This window comes from Lampris incognitus, chromosome 21 (genome assembly GCF_029633865.1).
Source record: "Lampris incognitus isolate fLamInc1 chromosome 21, fLamInc1.hap2, whole genome shotgun sequence".
Lineage (NCBI taxonomy): Eukaryota > Metazoa > Chordata > Actinopteri > Lampriformes > Lampridae > Lampris > Lampris incognitus.
In genome coordinates this window covers 11,921,913-11,940,676 of record NC_079231.1, presented here as the reverse complement: position 1 = coordinate 11,940,676, position 18,764 = coordinate 11,921,913, and the positions used below count along the sequence as shown (strand labels likewise).

The following is an 18,764-nucleotide window of genomic DNA, read 5'->3' as shown; positions in this document are numbered from 1 at the left end:
CTCCACTTACAAATACTTGGGGTTTTCAATTGATGACCACCTCTCTTTTAAGCCCCATATACAGAGTCTGGTGAAAAGGTTGAAATTAAAGTTAGGTTTTTATTTTAGGATCAAATCTTGTTTTTCTCTCAATGTCAGGCAAAGACTAGTTGAAGCAACATTCTTGCCTGTTCTTGACTATGGTGACTTACTGTACATGAAGGCATCAGCCTATTGTCTCCATATATTAGACACTGTGTATCATGGAGCATTACAGTTTGTTACAAAATGTAGAGCCCTCACTCATCACTGAGTCCTTTACTCCAAAGTCAACTGGCCTGCTCCATCAACACGGCGACTTTGTCACTGGTATGTTTTTATCTATAAGGCCATTCTGGGTACCCTCCCCTGTTATTTATCTATCTTTCTGTCCATAAAACATGGCTATTGTGCGTTACCGTCTCAGGACACCTTGCAAATGACAGTTCCTAAAGTTCGGACTGAGCTGGGCAAGAAGGCCTTTATATTTTCTGCACCATCTGCCTGGAATAGCCTGCAGAATAGACTTAAACTCCAGGACTTGGTTACTCTAGCCAAATTTAAAGGTATGGTTAAGTCTATGGAATCTCAGTCTATTGGTTTTCAATTGATAACAGGTTTGTATCTTTTCCCTTCATTTTTATGCCATTTTGCACTTGGAGCTATTCTGTTGTCTTCATATGAGTGTGTGCTGAAACTGATGTACTGCTGCCATTCTTGGCCAGGTCTCTTGTAAAAGAGATTTTAATCTCAATGGGACTAACCTGGTTAAATAAAGGTAAATGAAATATTAGCATGTAAAACTTAGGTAGAACAATAAATGCTGGTCTAGAACCTAGCGAGTGGTACAGTAGTGTCTAAATCCCTGATCCACAAGCTCCTCTGTACACTTGGTAATGTTCTCTGGGTGCTTATGAATATTTCCTTTGGGAGTTAGCTTTTCATAACAAACAAAGGATGGTAAATGCTGGTTTTGAACCGATAACTTTAACAAGCACATTAATCACTGGACCACCAAGTCTTGCTTGTTTCTCTGACGACAGCATTTTTCAATATCTCCAGTACATGTTGGCTTTCAAAATGTAGACTGTCAGAGGCCGGCCTAGAACCCACAACCCTGTCCACATCTCAATAGAGTACTAACTGCTCAACTACCCAGGATTCTCCACCTTGTTGTGACAACAGTTTTTCAATATGTTCTTTGGATGTTGGCTTTTGGGGCAAAAAGTTAAATCCTGGCCTCAAACCCATAACTTCACCAACAGCTGAGCCACCAACACATGCCTAACCACCACCAAGTTTTTCTCTATTTCCTTTGAGTGTTGACTTTCAAAGCATCAGGCGCCAGTCTCAAACCCACAACCTTACTTGGAGCTCTAGGGACTGCTAATATACAAGCCACCGAATCACCTCTCCTGTACCACCACTGAGCTTTCTTTGGTTGTTGGTTTTAAAAAGCAACACCTGTAGAGGGGCCCTAAACTAACACAGGAGATCAGTTTGATGCGCCAACGTTTCTTCATTGCTGAAATATGACCTGTCAAATCATATGATACTCCATTCAATCAAATCTATGTATATTTAAGTGGTGTTGCCTCTAAGCCACACAAGGGCAACGTAGGAACAAAGTTGTGAAGTTTGAAATTTGTGAAGTTTGTGAAGATAAATCCTGCTGTTCTGTCTTAATCTATCTCCCCCTACATGTACAATTTTGTTTTTTGGCTAGAAATGTCCAATTTCTTCAATCCTCACCAAAATGTCAACACCAATGGAGGGGGCCTAGGTTAAGATAGGATATCAGTTTGGTGGTTTAAAGTTTCTCCCTTGCTGAGATATGACCTGTCAAATCATATTATATTCTACTCAAATGACTCACTCACCTTAGGTGATCCATCTGTTAAACTCCTGAAGTTTGCGGATGACACAAGCATCACTGGCCTTATCCAGGATGGTGATGAGTCCGCATATAGACAGGAGGTTGAACAGCTGGCCCTCTGGTGTGGTGATAACAACCTGGAGCTGAACACACTCAAAACAGTGGAGATGACAGTGGACTTCAGGAGGAGCCCCCCCCCCATACTCAACAGTATGGTGTCTGCAGTGAAAACCTACAGAGTTCTAGGTTCCACAATCTCCCAGGGCCTAAGGTGGGCATCCAATATAGACACAATCATCAAAAAGGTCCAGCAGAGGAGGTACTTTCTCCACCAGCTCAAGAAGTTCAACCTGCCTCAGAAACTGCTGATTCAGTTCTACACTGCGATAATCCAGTCTGTCCTCTGCACATCCATCACTGTCTGGTTTGGATCGGCCACCAAACAGGACAGGGACAGACTACAACAGACAGTTAGGTCTGCAGAGAAAATCACTGGTGCCAACCTGTCCTCCATTCAGGACTTATACACCTCCAGACTCAGGAAACGGGCAGGCAACATCACTGCAGACCCATCACACCCTGGTCGCAACCTGTTCCAACTCCCCCCCTCTGGTAGGCGCTACAGCGCACTGTACCCCAAAACAACCACATATAGAAACAGTTTCTTTCCACGGGCTGTCATTCAAATGAACATTTAACACCGTCAGTAAATCCAACCATGTACATGTTGTATAGACTGTACTGTACATTGTATGCATACTGGTAGACTCTGTCATGTACATCTACTTCAGACATGTATGTAAGTAAGCCGCTAACATGTTTCAGCATCTCTGACATATTCTCTGCACCACTGCACCTTATCACCTCCTATTTCACCTGTATCAGTCAGTCCTTGTGTATATATCTGAAGATTGTTGTGTTGTTATTGTATGTGAAGTACACGAGAGCCATGAACCCAGACAAGTTCCATATGGATATGACAGCAGAGCATAGTGTCGCCTCCACACCACATGGGACAAGAGTTGTGAAGTTCATGAAGATAAATCCTGCCGTTCTTTGTTAATCTATGTGAAGCCAAGTCACGTCAACTTCATTTGTATAGCCCCATATAAAAAAAAAGAAGAAAAAAAAAGAGGGGGGGGGGTTCTCTGTCATCCCCCCGGTCCCAAGAAGGGGTTATGGATAAGCAAGAGAACAGAAGCTAATTTTAATGAACCTTAATTGACAGTTTAGAAAAACAAAAACAATGCCCAATGTACCAACAACCTTCCCAAACTAAATCAGGAGTATCATTTAATTTCCCCAACCTGTGTGGTTCGTCTGCTTCCAGTTTACCCAATACTTTATTGTAGCATGTAAGGAAGTTGTAAAGAAAAATCTTATTAAAGTACAAGTTGACCCTTTATTTAGAAAATATATTGACATAAAAGTCAAGTAGCAAAATGTGTCCTACTCTGAATGAAGGGTTAAAGTTGTTTTTTTACATTAAGACAAAACCATTCAAAGATTTGATCACAGGACAGATGTTGCAAATAATATCCATTTATTTCATTATATTCCAGAAATAGATTAATTTAATTTCTGACATTACACGAAGAAGACTCAACATAAGAACAGAGACACAAACATTTAATCTAGATTCAACATTTCAGCGGCTGAACAAGACGACTGTAATTCATTTGAGTCAACGACATCTTTCATTTCTTGGTTACGTTAAAAGGCAAAACCCTCCTTGCTTTGTTGTAAGTTATTAAATGTGACATGTATTTCTAATGAGGTATTCTCCAAGCCAAAGACACATTTACATTTCGACTTGCATTAAAAAGTTGTCCATCTTGAGACTTGACACTGTATGAAACCTTAAATTACACTGTATTTCGCAAGACCACCCGTGCTAAAGGAGAATGTACCTGTAAGCCGCGGTCCCCTCCAATGGCAGCACAGCAACTCAGCGACCGACTGTTATGTGTCTGCTGGATCTCAGTAACAACTGCCGCCGCCGCTGCTGCTGCTTCAAACAACAAGAATACATGTTGCTCTTTTCTGTAGCTTATGAAACAAAGCCAATGGTTTCTGAATTGAACAGACCATAATGACATTTCCGTGACTCGACATTTCCACTATTCTCAAAATATTAAACAGCTCGCATCATATCTGCACACAGTGACTTATATTGACCCAGGCAAGGGGCACAAGAAAAAAACAAAAACAAACATGTCTGCTCTATTTCCACTGTGACCTCCCTGAAAACACTGCACTAGCACTCCTATAACTGACTCCACATGGAGCATTCCCAGTAAACTCTGCACGCTGCCTCGTCTCCGGGAAAGTTCCTCCACCGGCATCAACGTACCATTCCAACATTCACAAAGCGTCACCGAGTGTTTTCACAAACAAATGAACAAGCAGAATCAGTTTGTGACTGACACACAGATGAACCCAGTAACAAGACGCTCACAGTGTACTGGTGGGTATCATCATCCTCCTCCTCCTCCTCACCATCAATACCATCCTGTCATCCAATAAGCATGTCTTATACTCCATTCATTCAGCTCTGTGGCTATAACACCAACGTGTAGTGTCGCCTCCCTACCACAGGAGGGCGACATGGGACAGGAGTTGTGAAGCTTGAAATTGGTCAAGCTTGTGGAGATAAATCCTCCTGTTCTGTGTAAGTTCATAATCAGCTTTTAACAATTTAAACTTTTAACAGAGACTGAGAAACCTTAGTCGAGACATTAACTGGTTCAACTGCAGCCTAGTGGGTTTAAGTCGAGGCTGCCTTTTGACCACGTCGGGCTGAAGTAAATAAACCGCTGATCCACATGGGATTTACCAGTAATGCTCTGGAGAGTTTCAAGTTAAGGCGTGGACGGAGCATCCAGGTACGTGCTAGCTCCATCCCAGGTGGAATCAGACAAACCTGGTAGCGAAGCTTCACAGACAAAACAACCGAGATTACTAACATGACAACAAGTTAAGGATATTTCAACATTTAGCCCGTCAATATGAAAATGCAGAGTAAATGCTTTGTTTCTCGACAGATTGGAATCACCAGAGAAAGCCTCTACAACGGTCTGAACACTTCTTGAACACTAGATACAAGACGGGTCTTTGGTTACCAACAACACATTCTGCTAAGATACGGGACGGTACAAATGGTGGTTTGTACGGCACAATAAACAAGACAGTGCAGAATATGAGATTTGACATCATGACTGCATTCAGCTGTAGAGACCACCGGCCCATCTACCACTCAGACACGGGTTTGAACCGCATTCAGCCATACACTGCAAGAAAAGGCTTGTTCCTGTATTCAGGCTTTAAAGGTACAATCCATAATGTCGTGCACCGCCATAGTTATGTGGAACGCTGCAAAACACAGGCACTCCACTGACCCCTGGAAACACGACGTCTGTCATCGTCGGGTCACAATCTTGACTTCATTTGAGAAATGGAGACAACTGAACGCCTCAAACAGAACTGACAGCAACGCGGCGTTGGTACAAGATGTACCTGTAAGTCTTACTTCTCTCAGTGCCAGGGCTCAAGTTCACTGTACAGGATTCTAATGAACTTCCAGTTGCTTTAAGACTTGTACTGAAAAATTACTTTATTTGGAAACTGCTTCACCGCTTCAAGATGTCACTTGATTTAAAGAAACATTAAAAACGAGTTTAAAAGCATCAGAATCAAGTGAAATTACATGTGATGAAGAAAATAACATTCAACTAAGACCCAGAATTAAATCATTTGTCCAGATTTTTTTCTGTTCACACGCTTAGAAAAGCATCGCTCACCAGACAAAAGTCAAGGAAAGGAAAAATAACAGACCCAAAAAGCAATTCAATGTCTTATTAATTCTGTCACACTACAAAATCTAGTCAGATTAGACGGTTTTCCCCATCCCAAAGGTTCATTTCGTGAATAACAAAGGTCCCGTCATTATTATTCCACTACATAAGACCTCAAGTTGAATTAAGACCCACTTTATTCAACCACCTTAGTTTAACTTGCCCTACAGAATATATCCCTCTTCATGACTCACATAGCAAATACTGAGTCTTCAAGTCATGTTTTTTGTCAAACAGAAAAAATAATATCTGTCAAACAAAAGAAAAGGTTTCCCTTCAGATTGGCAAATTATTTTTAAATCAAGCAATCACAACTCTAAGACTCAAGAAGACGAAAGTATATTTCATGGTGTTGTTTGCAGAGACTAAAATGGCTTTAAATGTACAAAATGTGATAAGATAAATAAAGTTTTGATTGATTAATATACTGTAAATATTTCACACAGATAAACTTCATATGATCTCTTCTATAGCATGATTCTGAATATGATATTGTACACATTTGCATTTCAGATTTCATGCATATATATTTTTTTGGATATATATAGATTTGAAACTTCCCTTTGCTTAGATGAGACAAAAATAATTAAGATAGAGTTAACATCAGTTAGCTAAATACTGGTCTATTAAACCTTTTCATTTGGTAGGCATCACAACAAAAATAATCATTCATCTTGATTCTGTGTGGAGACCAACAGGAAAAAGAAAATGTCATGTTGGGTCTCATTTCCTGTTTAAGACACAACACTCAACTCACTACTGAAATAAGTGTGCAGACTGCCACTAGACTACATTCAGCTCTCAGGATGGAAGAAGACAGGAACACAGAGCACAGGTTACCGTGGGGTTCACATTCAAGAATGAAAAGCAGAAGTACAGCAGAAAATCACATGAGGTATTGGTACTGTACTGCTACACTGGTACTGTACTGGTATATTGGTACTGTACTGGTACACTGGTACTGTACTGGTATATTGGTACTGTACTGGTATATTGGTACTGTACCGGTATACTGGTACTTGGTACTGTACTTGCATATTGGTACTGTACCAGTATACTGGTACTGTACTGGCATACTGGTACTGTACCGGTATATTGGTACACTTGATGTCAGACTAAGGAACAATGACTGTTTAAATGCAAGGAGCCATTTGATTTCAGTAAATAAAAACATCACCTTCATCATTCACGACATTTTTAGGGGGTGGCCAAGCGCTGATGTTCAGCACCACTGACGGATGAAGCAGGCCAAGAGTTCAAAGTTTCAAGGCTTTCCAATGCATTTTCCAGGACTTTAAAGACATTTTCCATGACTCTGTCTTAGATATCCACGCCAGGCGTTGTTGACAGAAGGTCATATTATTCAGTATGAACTATAAGTGGAAGTCTCAACAGTCTCTACATGGACAGTGTGACTGAACACACTGATGTCACATCTCAACACACACACAAACACCACATGATTTTATAACCTTACTTTATAATACTCCATGACCGCAATATTTCCAGGACATTGGACAACTTTAACATTTTCCAGGCATTTTCCATGACTGGTAAACTAGTCTATAACTTTCCAGGTTTTCCAGGATGTATGGGAACCATCTCACATTGCCATGTGTAGATAAGCAGTGTAAAATGAAGAGCACATGAAAACCCTTCTCGCTGTTCTCCCTCCCACAACATTCAAAATTAATTCAGGAATATTTAGATTATCTCTAAATATTTGTTTTTTTTCTTCACCTTTAGAGATGATAACTTTTATATTAGCTATGTTAGCCTTTTATGTTGACTTGTACAAATTTGTCTGTTAACCCTATGGGTTAACCTTTGACCTATAACCTATGGGTTCATAGGGTTAGTGGTTGTGTCAGGAAGAGCATCCGACGTAAAATTTTGCCAAATCAGTATGCCCATTGACAAGACCATACCAGATCAGTCGAGGACCGGATTAACAACGGCCAGCATTGGTGCTGTGCCCTCACGAAAACTGTAAAATCTGCCTTGGCGACCCCTGACAAACAGGGAAAAAGTTAAAAGAAGAAGAAGTATTAGTCTGTTATCAGCCATCATTGGGTAAAATGGTGAGAAGAAAAATCATTTGTAATCCCGTCAGTCGCTGCTAGCTTTTTGAGCATATAGACAGACACGCAGCCGACCTGTCTGTCTGTCTGCTCTCAGACGTGAGACTCGTCCAGGTCCAGATCAACGGGGGAAAGGGGGAGCGGCAAGCGGCGGGGCGACTGACGGGAGGAGAGCAGTGGGGCGAGGAGGGGGTTGAGGGTACCACGCTCCTCGCTGAGGCTCAGGAGGGTGTCACTGTGCTGCAGGAGGGCTGTGGTGTCCTCCTCCCCGGGGCTCTCCCGCAGCCTGGACGGCATCAAATGGCTCAGCGACGGTGGCGGCGGCAAGGGTGGGGGAGGGGGAGGGGGGCCAGGGGCAGGTGCAGTCCCCAGCACAGGGAGCGGGGGAGGGAGAGGGGAGGAGGTGCGTGATAGAGGGAGGGGGGAGGAGGTGCGAGATGGCGGGAGAGGGGAGCAGGTGCGGGAGGGTGGGGTGGGGGTGGAAGGGCGGGAGAAGGAGGTGGGCGGAGACAGACTGCTGCGAAGGCTCCACTGCTCCCTCCTTTCTTTGCTACCGATGGATGGAAGCATCTGAGCAGGAAAAGAGGAACATGGCTGAGACCTGACAGTGGATCAGTGTTTCGAACAACATTCAGTCAAATCAGCAAACAGTATCTGCAGGGCTCCACTGCTATCATGGACAAAGGAGGCTTTTTGGAAAACACCTGAGTCAAAATCAAACTCTTCAATTACATTCATTTTGATTTAGAAAGGCCATAAATTCTTGAACGCAGTCAGTTCCCTGACTTACATTTTGAATGTAGGACTAGAAAAATATTTTTTTCTTTAACTAAACTGGAAATAAGGATGAACAACAGTTGACAGAGACAATATCTAAAGTCTCGATGCATGCTCAATAATCCAGGTAACAACATCAGAGAAAGTTGAATCAGTTCATCTGGACACAACGTTTGAGAGAAACGTTTCATCATTCATCTACGTGACCTCTTCGATCTCAACTGACTGCAGGTATCTCCTGTTAAGTGCCAGGAAGATCAGGTCCCCCAGCACAAACAGAGCAATATAGTGTACGCTGTTAAGTTCCGGAAGGATTGCCATGACTTGTACATTGGGGAAACCAAACAGACACTGGCCAAGAGGATGGCACAACACAGGAGAGCTAACACGTCAGGCCAGGACTCCACAGTCTACACCATCTACAGGCCAGTGGCCACTCTTTCAAGGATGAGGATGTGCACATCCTTGATAGGGAGGAAAAATGGTTTGAACGGCAAGTCAAAGAGGCCATCTATGTAAAGAGGGAATGACCACCCCTGAACCGAGGGGGGGGGGGGCTAAGAGTACATCTGTCACCATCTTACAATGCTGTAATTGCAAACATTCCCAAATCCTCTGTGAATAGTACACATGGCCACTGTAACTCAAGTTAATGGTCACAGCAATCTGCATATGAAACTGATCATTGTTTTTGGTCATTATGCCACTGTGCTGTTTATAAGGGTGGGAATACCTGCAGTCAGTTGAGACTGAAGAAGTCATTTAGATGAGTGATGGAATATTTCTCTCAAACATTGTATCCAGATGAACTGATTCAACTTTCTGTGAGATTTAAAGTCCAATAACGAAAATCAAATAAATCGTGAGTTTCTGAGAGAAAATGATTCAAACATGATCAGAATAATTCAACAAATAATCCAGACTCTCAGAACAGTGACATTTCCACGATAGCCTCTCAAAAGTAACTTGTTTTTGGCTCCCTCTGCTAGTCATACCGGGGTATTAGCAGGGCTGTGCAGGTCAGCAATGACAGTGGCTGTAGACTGAGGCAACTCCAGGGTTGGGGACTTTGAAGGAGCTGGGCTGGCCTTCCTGGCCTCGACATTAGGGTCAGAGGTGCCGGGCGTTGGGGACTTCGTGGCCCCTACAAGCCCCTGCTGGCCCTGGCTCTCCGTAAAGGTGACCGACCTCTTCTGGTCTCCTTGCACTGTGGACACACAACCCACCCACCCACACATGCACAGATCAAATCAACACATGACAGGGCTTTCTAACTTCACCTTGCTAGCTGGCTAACACATTAGCACCACCACAGTAACATGGAGGCAGGGGCAGGAAACAGGTAGGTGGGGCTTAACAGAGGGAGGGGCAGGGCATGGGATTGGGGACAGAAAGGGATGCAAGACAGACATGCAGAGCGTCCTATCAGGTGAGGTTTCATAAGAAGGGGGTCAGGAGGGCTGTTGCAGGGGGGAGAGGGAGCAGCGAGGGATTTAATCTCACCTTCACAGTCCAATAAAGTTTCTTTATTTGGAAACAAAGGGCATGAGACAGAACAGAGTGAGAAGAGTCAGTTTGGTGACAGGCGAAAAGACAAACAGCACAGTGGTTGTAAATGGAGACAGCTGGTTTGGGTAGGGACAGTTAAAGTCAAGACAAAAGGACAAACCAGCAAGATTTTCAAATAATTTCCATACATATTTTGTAGGGATAACACCCCATTAGCATCCTGAGTACTGAACAGTCTTCTGCGGGTCTCTGAAAGTGTGACGGTGACATCACTGGTAGACAGAGAAAATCACGATTGCTTTCCGTTAAAATTACTCTGTGAAACAGTCTAAATTGTATTTAGTGTTGATCTGAAGTACAGGGGAAGTCTGGTAGTTGACTCAGTTTCTCTTTTCCATCTCTGTTACACACAGACTGACAGCCTGCTTCCACAGTCAAGACTTCTTTCTCCTTTTCTCCATTCTCAGCCAGTTTACACATGGAAAAACATACACATAAAATAACAAAGACACACACACACACACACACACACACACACACACACACACACACACACACACACACACACACACATAGGTGAGCTGTGTTGTGTTACCCAGTGGTTTGGTTTTTGGCTGAATGCTCCTTCGGGTTGTTGAGAGCCGGGCTCCAGACCGACACCGCGGCTCATTCTTGGGAATGGACAACAGCGGGCGCCGCAGCTTTGGGGAAACAATGAACAACAATTTACTTCTTGGTGGTTTTTGGGGTGAGACACTGTTTTGTAAGAACAGAAGAGACAGCGAAGTTCTCTAGCTCTGCCCCCTGTGACATCACTTGAGTTTTTAGGCTATTTGAGAAACTCTTAACTTTATTTTATAAATTGACGCAGTTGTTAAACGGATGGACAAAATGATCGCTCCAGGCTGCATGTGATCCAGAAGGGGAAAAGCATTTAAATTTGCAATACCTACAATAAAAGCTATGAAACAAGCAAATGTTGATGACCTGTCTGAGTCCTCTCTTTCTTCCTAATGGAGGCTGGATGAGAAGGTTCTGCTGGCCCGGCTCACTCTGCACACTGGCAACCCTGGTGCACGAAAACACACACACACACATATACAAACACACACATATTCATTTTCAAGTGAACACACACACGCACACGCACACGCACACACACACAGGAGACAGACAGAAATAAACAGCGATGAACAGAGCTACAGACCAGTCTCGCTCGTTGTGTCTGATAGTACTAACAAGATACTACTAGCACTACTAGGATTAGTATGACCACTACTAACACTACTAATAACGATAACAAAATGATTATAACTACAACATTGATAACTAAACATCTAATACAACAAGAGTTGAAGGTTTCTATGGACACTCGTTTTCTACCCACCCACTACACACCACACGTATGTTATACGAGACACCCAATCACAGTGCAGAACAACAGTGCCGCCATGATTCAAACAACAAGGACACAACAGGGGATTGTAGGAACTGGAGTAGCAACACTGGCAAGAGATTCTGATTATCCATGTTAGGAATTATATTCTCATTGCCGAAAGCATTCAAATAAGCATCTTGTCCTCAACCAACAGAGTTCATTTAATATTTTATAGTAGTTCTTTTATTGTCTAGAGTTATAGAGCCATTTTAACATTTAACTGAAATTAGGATTCATGTTAAAGATTCAGTCCATTGATTTTAATTCAGTCACACAGGTTTTATTGTGTAATATTAATGTTAAGAGTCTTTTTTTCCATCTTCGTAAGTATTATTTGATTTGTTATAACTGATTTAGCGCCCCCTCTCTGAACACAGACAATTCTCAGCAGCTTGAGTTCATAAGACTCTTTGTTGACAGCTAGCTCATGCTAGCTAACTCGCTAACTAGCATGAGCTAGCGTACAAGCCCTTCAAAATGATCACCTGTCACTGCCTTACAGTTTAAAAATTAATATATATTACATATATAAATATATTATGTATAATATATAAGGAAACTTATGGTTTCTAAACTATTCAAAAACAGACCAACTGACAGACAATGACAATTTATTGGACCGTCCAGTCAAATCGGAGTATTAGATGATGCAATTTATTAGCGGATGCTGACTGATTTTCTGCAACAGTTTATTTATGTTGAGAACCAGGTGGAGAGTTTCTCAAGGGGCTTTAGTCATATTTTGACTACCACAGCAGTTCTAATATTTTGGATAACTTCTTATGAACAAACCCTCTGATAAAAAAAATACTGCAAGAGTGGAAAACCTGATTTTCATTGGACTGGATCTTTAAGTGAATGCTTATGGCCTTATTTCATCATATTTTCCTTAATGAAATCAAATGGAAATGAAAAAATAAAAATTCACTCCATTGATGCTTGCACCATGCAGCATGTTGAATTGGATGACTGAATAAAAGTCTTCCTGCACGGCGGTTGCCACTCCAGTGCCCCGAGTCCCCACAGATTGGTATCCAGAGACGGACGGCCAATTTGATCAGCGAGAAGCCTGATAGACACGCAGAACAATATGAGACAACATGGCACCGATGGACGGGCTGACAGAGAGGCTGACACTGGTGATGGAACATCGATTGTAAAGACCCACGGCTAACGGAAGGAGAGCAAAGGCGGGAGGTGGCAGAGCTTCCTGGCTCACAGGGTTTGGTGTTGGATGGGGGAGGGGCTTTTTAGTGTGTGTGTATGTTGGGGGGGGCTTTGTTAGGACAGCACAGCGGATGAGCTGAGAAGATGGGAGGTCATTGTGGAGGGAAAGAAATGGCACACCAGACAAAGAGAGAGAGAGAGAGAGAGAGAGAGAATAGTTTCACATCCTCCACTGGAGGAAATAAGTTTGTTGTTTGTATACACGTATTTTTTTATTCATTACACAAATATTATCTAACTGACTTACCTTTTCTTTTTTTCTACAAACAAACATAATTGTCAAAATTTTGGTAACACAAATGTCAATTTTCTCACGGCAAAGCACACTGAAACTGAAATAGAATAGAGAAAGACTAGGAAGGGCAGGTTTGGGGTTGATGATGTGGGAGTGGGAAAGGGCTGGGGGAGATTTGATTGGATGTGGATGAGTGATCAACGGCGAACACGGCCAGTAAGAGGAGGCCGTGCCGAGGCGATGCCCCTCCCCCTGGCGGACAGACGGAAGAAGGCACCAATGGCACACAGATACAGAGAGGGCCACAGTACCTAGAGAGGTTCCCCTCCTGCAGGAGAGCCTGGGACTCATCTAGCACATTGGGTTCACTGTGGAGGAGGGGTGGAGGAGGGGTTTAGGAAGAGTCAAGACCCATCGCCTCCTGCATCCAAGACCCCCCCACCCACCTCCTCCAGAGAGAGGAGGGGGAGACGGGACCAGGACGCTCAGGCTTTCGTTCTGGGTATGTTTAAAGGAAAAATCACTAAAAATCTAAAAGAACTCTCTTTTTTTAAATTTACATCCTCACTACAACATAGTGGACATTTTACTGCAGACTGCTGTAGTCAGGCTGCAGAATGAGAGATAACACATCACACAGATACATACAGAGAAAGAATGACTATGGATGTGACTCAGCTGAGATTTCTCCAAATACTCATTTCACATTTGACTTGGTTACCAACACAGGTGGAGGTCAACAACGTTGTTTTGTTTTACTGCTGTAATAATGTCTTTCTGGCCTGTGTGGAAAATGCATGTAGTGTTTTTGAACAGATATAGGCACTTTTTATATACCACATTAACACGTGGTATATAAAAAGTGGCTCTCAATCAGGTCCTCAAGTACCACCAGTACTGCTGTTTTCTATCTGCTAGGTAGTTCATTACATTCACCTGATGTGTGTCCGTAAGAAAGGGACAGTCCATTCCAGTTTCTGGTTTCTGCCTTCGTGAGATAAGACTTCGTGAAACCGAAAACTACTGTCTATTCTCTGACTCTCTCTTCTCTATATTCTGCCCTAACCTCTTCATTTGTCCTACTGATTTAGCTATTTCCTGTACTTAGTTCACTTCTCGCTACATTCTCTAGTTTTCTTTCTCAAACGACTCCTGTGTTAGTGGGCAGCCTTTCATTCCTCGTTCGCTACTAGCTTCCAGCTTCGCCTAGTTTAGCATTAGCTCTATTGCATTTGCAGTAAAAGCAGCCTGGTTAAAACAATGGCGTGTGATGACTGTTCCACAGTTACAGATAGGTTTTCTCTACTACTAGAGAGACGTGTTCGTGAGTTAGAGCACCTTTTGGCTCAGATTACGTTAGATGTGATGGGCACTCCAGATAACCTTGGCCCTGGGCAATAACAAAAAGGGAAGCCTTCTGATTGGATAGACCTGCTACACGTCCACTACGGGTATGAGGGAACTTTCCTTGTATACATCTCTGTTTCGATGCCAAACATGCCAAGACCACACCTGACAAAAACATCCAATGTTGGTCTCATCTGACCACAGCACTTTCATCCAGTCAAAATTCTAATGGCATTTGGCAAACTCCAAGCACCTGTGTATGTCTGGAGGTGAGCAAAGGCTTTCTTCTTGCAACCTTTCAGAGAGCCTGTGGCTATGGCACCCTATGGTCCCTTTTGAAACCTGGTGACCCCAAGATGGTTGATTTCATTTACAATAATCTTTAGGGATGCCATTAATTGTGAAATCTTGATTTTAAGGAAAATTATTTTCAATAAAATTAATTCGTGATTTTAGTTGGTTCCATTGAAACATTAATAAAGTACAGTATTTCTCACATGTTGGCATTTTGACTTTATCTCAATATTATTGCCCCCCCCCCTTTTTTTTCTCCCCAATTGTACTTGGCCAATCACCCAACTCTTCCGAGCCGTCCCAGCCGCTGCGCCAACCCCCTCGGCTGATCCGGGGAGGGCTGCAGACTACAACATGTCTCCTCTGATACCAGCGATCCCTGTGTTGGTAGGAAACGGAATAGACTGCTACGCTACCCGGACCCCCTTTTGAAAATATCTTTGGTGCATTGCAAGTCAGGGGTGTCAATACTTCTTGAGCCCACTGTAAAGGTCGTATGTAATTCAAAATGTGTCAGATGTGTTTTTGGACCCTGAGTGAAGGTTAAACTAAGTGAAACAACAAGTAAGTATAATGAAATCCCTGCTAAAATAGCAAATCAGCAGTTCTAGTGGTATCTGAGGACATGGTTGAGAATGACTGGGTCATATAAATTAAATCTGACTAACTGTTTTGCACCCCTGTGAATTTACTCACTTTTACATATTGTACTTTAATGTACAAAATGTAGTATATAAATGAGGTTGATTGATTGTATTTTGTTCTCTGTGTGTATGTGCATGTGCACGTGTGTGTGTGTGTGTGTGTGTGCGTGCGCGCGCGCAGTACCTGTGGCTGGGCAGCATGGTGGTGCGGGGTGCTTCGGGCTGCGAGGCAGCTGAGCCAGTGCCGTGGCTAGAGAACCGGCGCTGTGACATCATCCGGGGCAGGATAACTTCATGTTCGCTGACCACGCTGGGAATGCTCATGGAGTCGTCTGCAGAAATGGAGGGGAGGAGAGGAGAAGTAGGAGTTTGTAGCAGGTACAAACAGAGGTCACATGGGAGGTCATGCAATGAGAAAGAACTAAGATAGTCATGGGTAAGTTCATCAGCTACTTTCAGACTACAAGTTGAAAATGACATTCAGGTTTAACAGAGAGAAATAAAGGACTATGATTTGCATCTTGGTATGCTATCTTGAAATTTCTATTCTTATTATTTTTTAAAATTTTTTATTTTCTTTCTCTTTACTTGTTTTCTTTTATCATCGCATCCTGTGATGTTAGGTCTGTTACATTATGTCAAAGTCTGTGCACTTTGACACAATGTCAAAGCACATTGCATTTTAATGTATGAAATATGATATATAAATCAAGTTTTCACTGAGTGTTTTGGATACTAAATAAAGATAAAAAATAATAAGTGATAAAAAAAATAATCACAATAGTGACACCAATAATATTAACAAACAATAGCTTATCTACATCAATATTTATATATGTATGTATGAGTATAATTTGATCTATCAATCGTCCATCTGTGCATTTGCACTACCTGTAGCCCATATTCCCTGGATTTATATCCATATATTTGTATCCATACTATGGATATAAATATATGGATATTATCTTTTCTTGTAAACCTGACTTTAGATTTAATTCTCTTATACTTGGGCCTACATGGTGTGTCACACAAACTCTGAGAAAGAAACATTTCACCGCCATTTCCTAGTTTAACATGTATTTAACAAATGTGATTTAAAACATGAAAAGGGGAGCAAGACCACATCATCAGTAAACTAAATCAAATGAAATTGGAAATAAAGACAGCGTGATGTGAAGTGGGCAGTTCTCTGACTCTCTTCCTCGTCTTCGTCAGTGCGGCTCAGTGTGTCCTGTGACGGTTGGCGGGACGGCTGGCTGTCCTGCTCCCACACTGTTCCCGTGCCCGTGTTGGAGCGCGACATGGTGGCCAGGCTGAGGCGGTATGCCGACGTGGACGTGCCCACCGTACTGATGGACGTTTTACCCTGGTATGCTGTAGGGGTGGGCGGAGTTAAAAATAGAAAAAAATGGAAAACTGAATTCTACCTTTTATACTTATTTATTATCTGTAGAAAGGGAAAATACAAAATGCATAACAACTAAATGAGTAAGTGATGGTAAAAAACTTAAGTGCTTCAGTTGCAGTCTGACTTTATCAGAACAACAGTGAAGTAAGTGAGTGAGAGTCTGACCGGAGCCACTGTGCACAGCCTCCTTCAGAATTTTGAGCTCGTTGTTGAACTCAGCAAATAGAGAACTCTTGCAGAGTGGCCGCGGGATGAAACGTCTCTCCAGCTGGTCGGCGATGTGGTGACGGGCAGTTATCTCCTCCTGAGAGTCTGCTGGCTGGGTCAGCAGCTGGACACACACACACACACACACAAATAAGATATATAAACACATGAAAACAAAATAACACAATCACAAGGCAGCAAACAAACATTCAATCATAGACATGTACATACAAACACACACACACACACACACACACACACAGAAAGAAGAACAGACACACGTGACTGGTAAAGGTGAAGCAAGAACATAATGAAAGGAGGAAAAAGTGAGACAACAGGAAGAAAATGGTCAAAACCATGACAAATGAAGAGAAAATAACAGACAGAACTCAGACCCAAAAAAAAAATCAAAATGTAAAATAGTAACAAGAGTCGTAGGTATCTGCCTTTTGACCTTCACCTTGCACTGTATGAAAGGCCTCAGCAGGACAAAGATGGGAATGCGGGTGCGAACGATGAAGTCGATGAAGTCCCAGAACGCCAAACCGCCGACCTTCCTCAGGGCCATCTCCTTCACCTGCAGGCTGAGCCGGTACCACTGGTTCCCCAGTGAACGCTCGAAACACACCAGCACCACCTTCAGAGCTGTAAGAACATGCCGAGGAAGATGATGAAGGAGGGCGATGAAGACAATAGAGGATAAAAAAGGGAGGAAAAAAATCAAATATCTTTCAAAATCTTATGAACTGAAGCTCAACAAAAATCAACTGAATATTACTGCAGCCCAATAACCTTTAAGGGGAGACAGTTTTAAACTGGAAAACTAAAACATACACTATATATATATATATATATATATATATATATATATATATGTGTGTGTGTGTGTGTGTGTGTGTGTTTTATATATACCACTTTAACTGGTGCTATCAAGAAAACAGAAAAAGAGAAAGCAACAAGTCGTTTGTAAGGTTAATATAAAATGCAAGTGTCTTAAAGGCCTCACACAACAGATGCCTGTTGGGAAGACAAATAGTCACATTTGGTGGGTTTACATTGCCAACTTGCTGCTTACACAATGCATCCGTTTACGTCCAAGTCAGTTCTGTGACCCCTATGGATCTGAGGGTTACTATAGGTGTATGAGGAGTCATACCAAGATAGGCCGCCTGGCTGGTTGACTCGGCGAGGCCTTCTCTGCGCAGGTCCTTTCCCGTGTCCCCTGGTGTGGAGCAGTGTGCTGGCGAGGCATCCAGCATGAAGTTCTTAGTGCGGGAGGTGGAAATGATGCGCGGCGGCAGCAGTATGTTGATGACGGTCTGCAGGAGGAGGAAGATCTCTGGCTGCTCCAGATGAGGACTGTCTGCCAAGGAGAAGAAACACAAACACACACAACAACTGAAAAACAGTTACATTTTCTGGTTGGGGCGTTATATCGGCGGTAGTCCTGCTGCCGGCAGTCAATTCCTGGGTTCACTGTGACCCTTAAATAGAAGTCTAGCATGTTTTAGAACTGTTTTATCAAAAATGATCAAATCTAATAAAGGACAATGATGAAAATAATAAAAAATCTTAATAGATAAAGATGGTGCCTTTAGCTCCTTGGCAGGTAATCAACTGCTTCAACGACTGAAAGGAACTAATTTCACAACTGTAAAAGTTCATTTGACTTAATTTGTAAAACAACCTTTTTTCCCCAGGGACTATTTTCTTGTGGAGACATACATTTTGTTGTGCAGGGGTCTTCACGTATTGTTGACAACTTCTCGAATCAATCTGCACTTTAAACTGTATTATCCTGCAACAACACCACTTTAACAAAAAATAAAGGGGACTAAATGTTTACTGT

The 18,764-nt window shown here is 42.5% G+C and overlaps 1 protein-coding gene across 1 annotated transcript in view; it reads right to left on the bottom strand.

Annotated features, from left to right (window-relative positions):
* Window positions 1-7,922: 7,922 nt before the first annotated feature.
* LOC130131608 (protein unc-80 homolog) overlaps window positions 7,923-18,764 on the bottom strand; it is a 106,067-nt gene continuing 95,225 nt past the window's right edge. Inside the window, 11 exon segments of the mRNA XM_056301372.1 lie at window positions 7,923-8,399; window positions 9,602-9,813; window positions 10,110-10,130; window positions 10,711-10,816; window positions 11,103-11,184; window positions 13,327-13,383; window positions 15,485-15,632; window positions 16,495-16,674; window positions 16,874-17,039; window positions 17,376-17,560; window positions 18,072-18,278. Of these exon segments, the coding sequence (XP_056157347.1) occupies window positions 7,923-8,399; window positions 9,602-9,813; window positions 10,110-10,130; window positions 10,711-10,816; window positions 11,103-11,184; window positions 13,327-13,383; window positions 15,485-15,632; window positions 16,495-16,674; window positions 16,874-17,039; window positions 17,376-17,560; window positions 18,072-18,278 (1,841 nt within the window).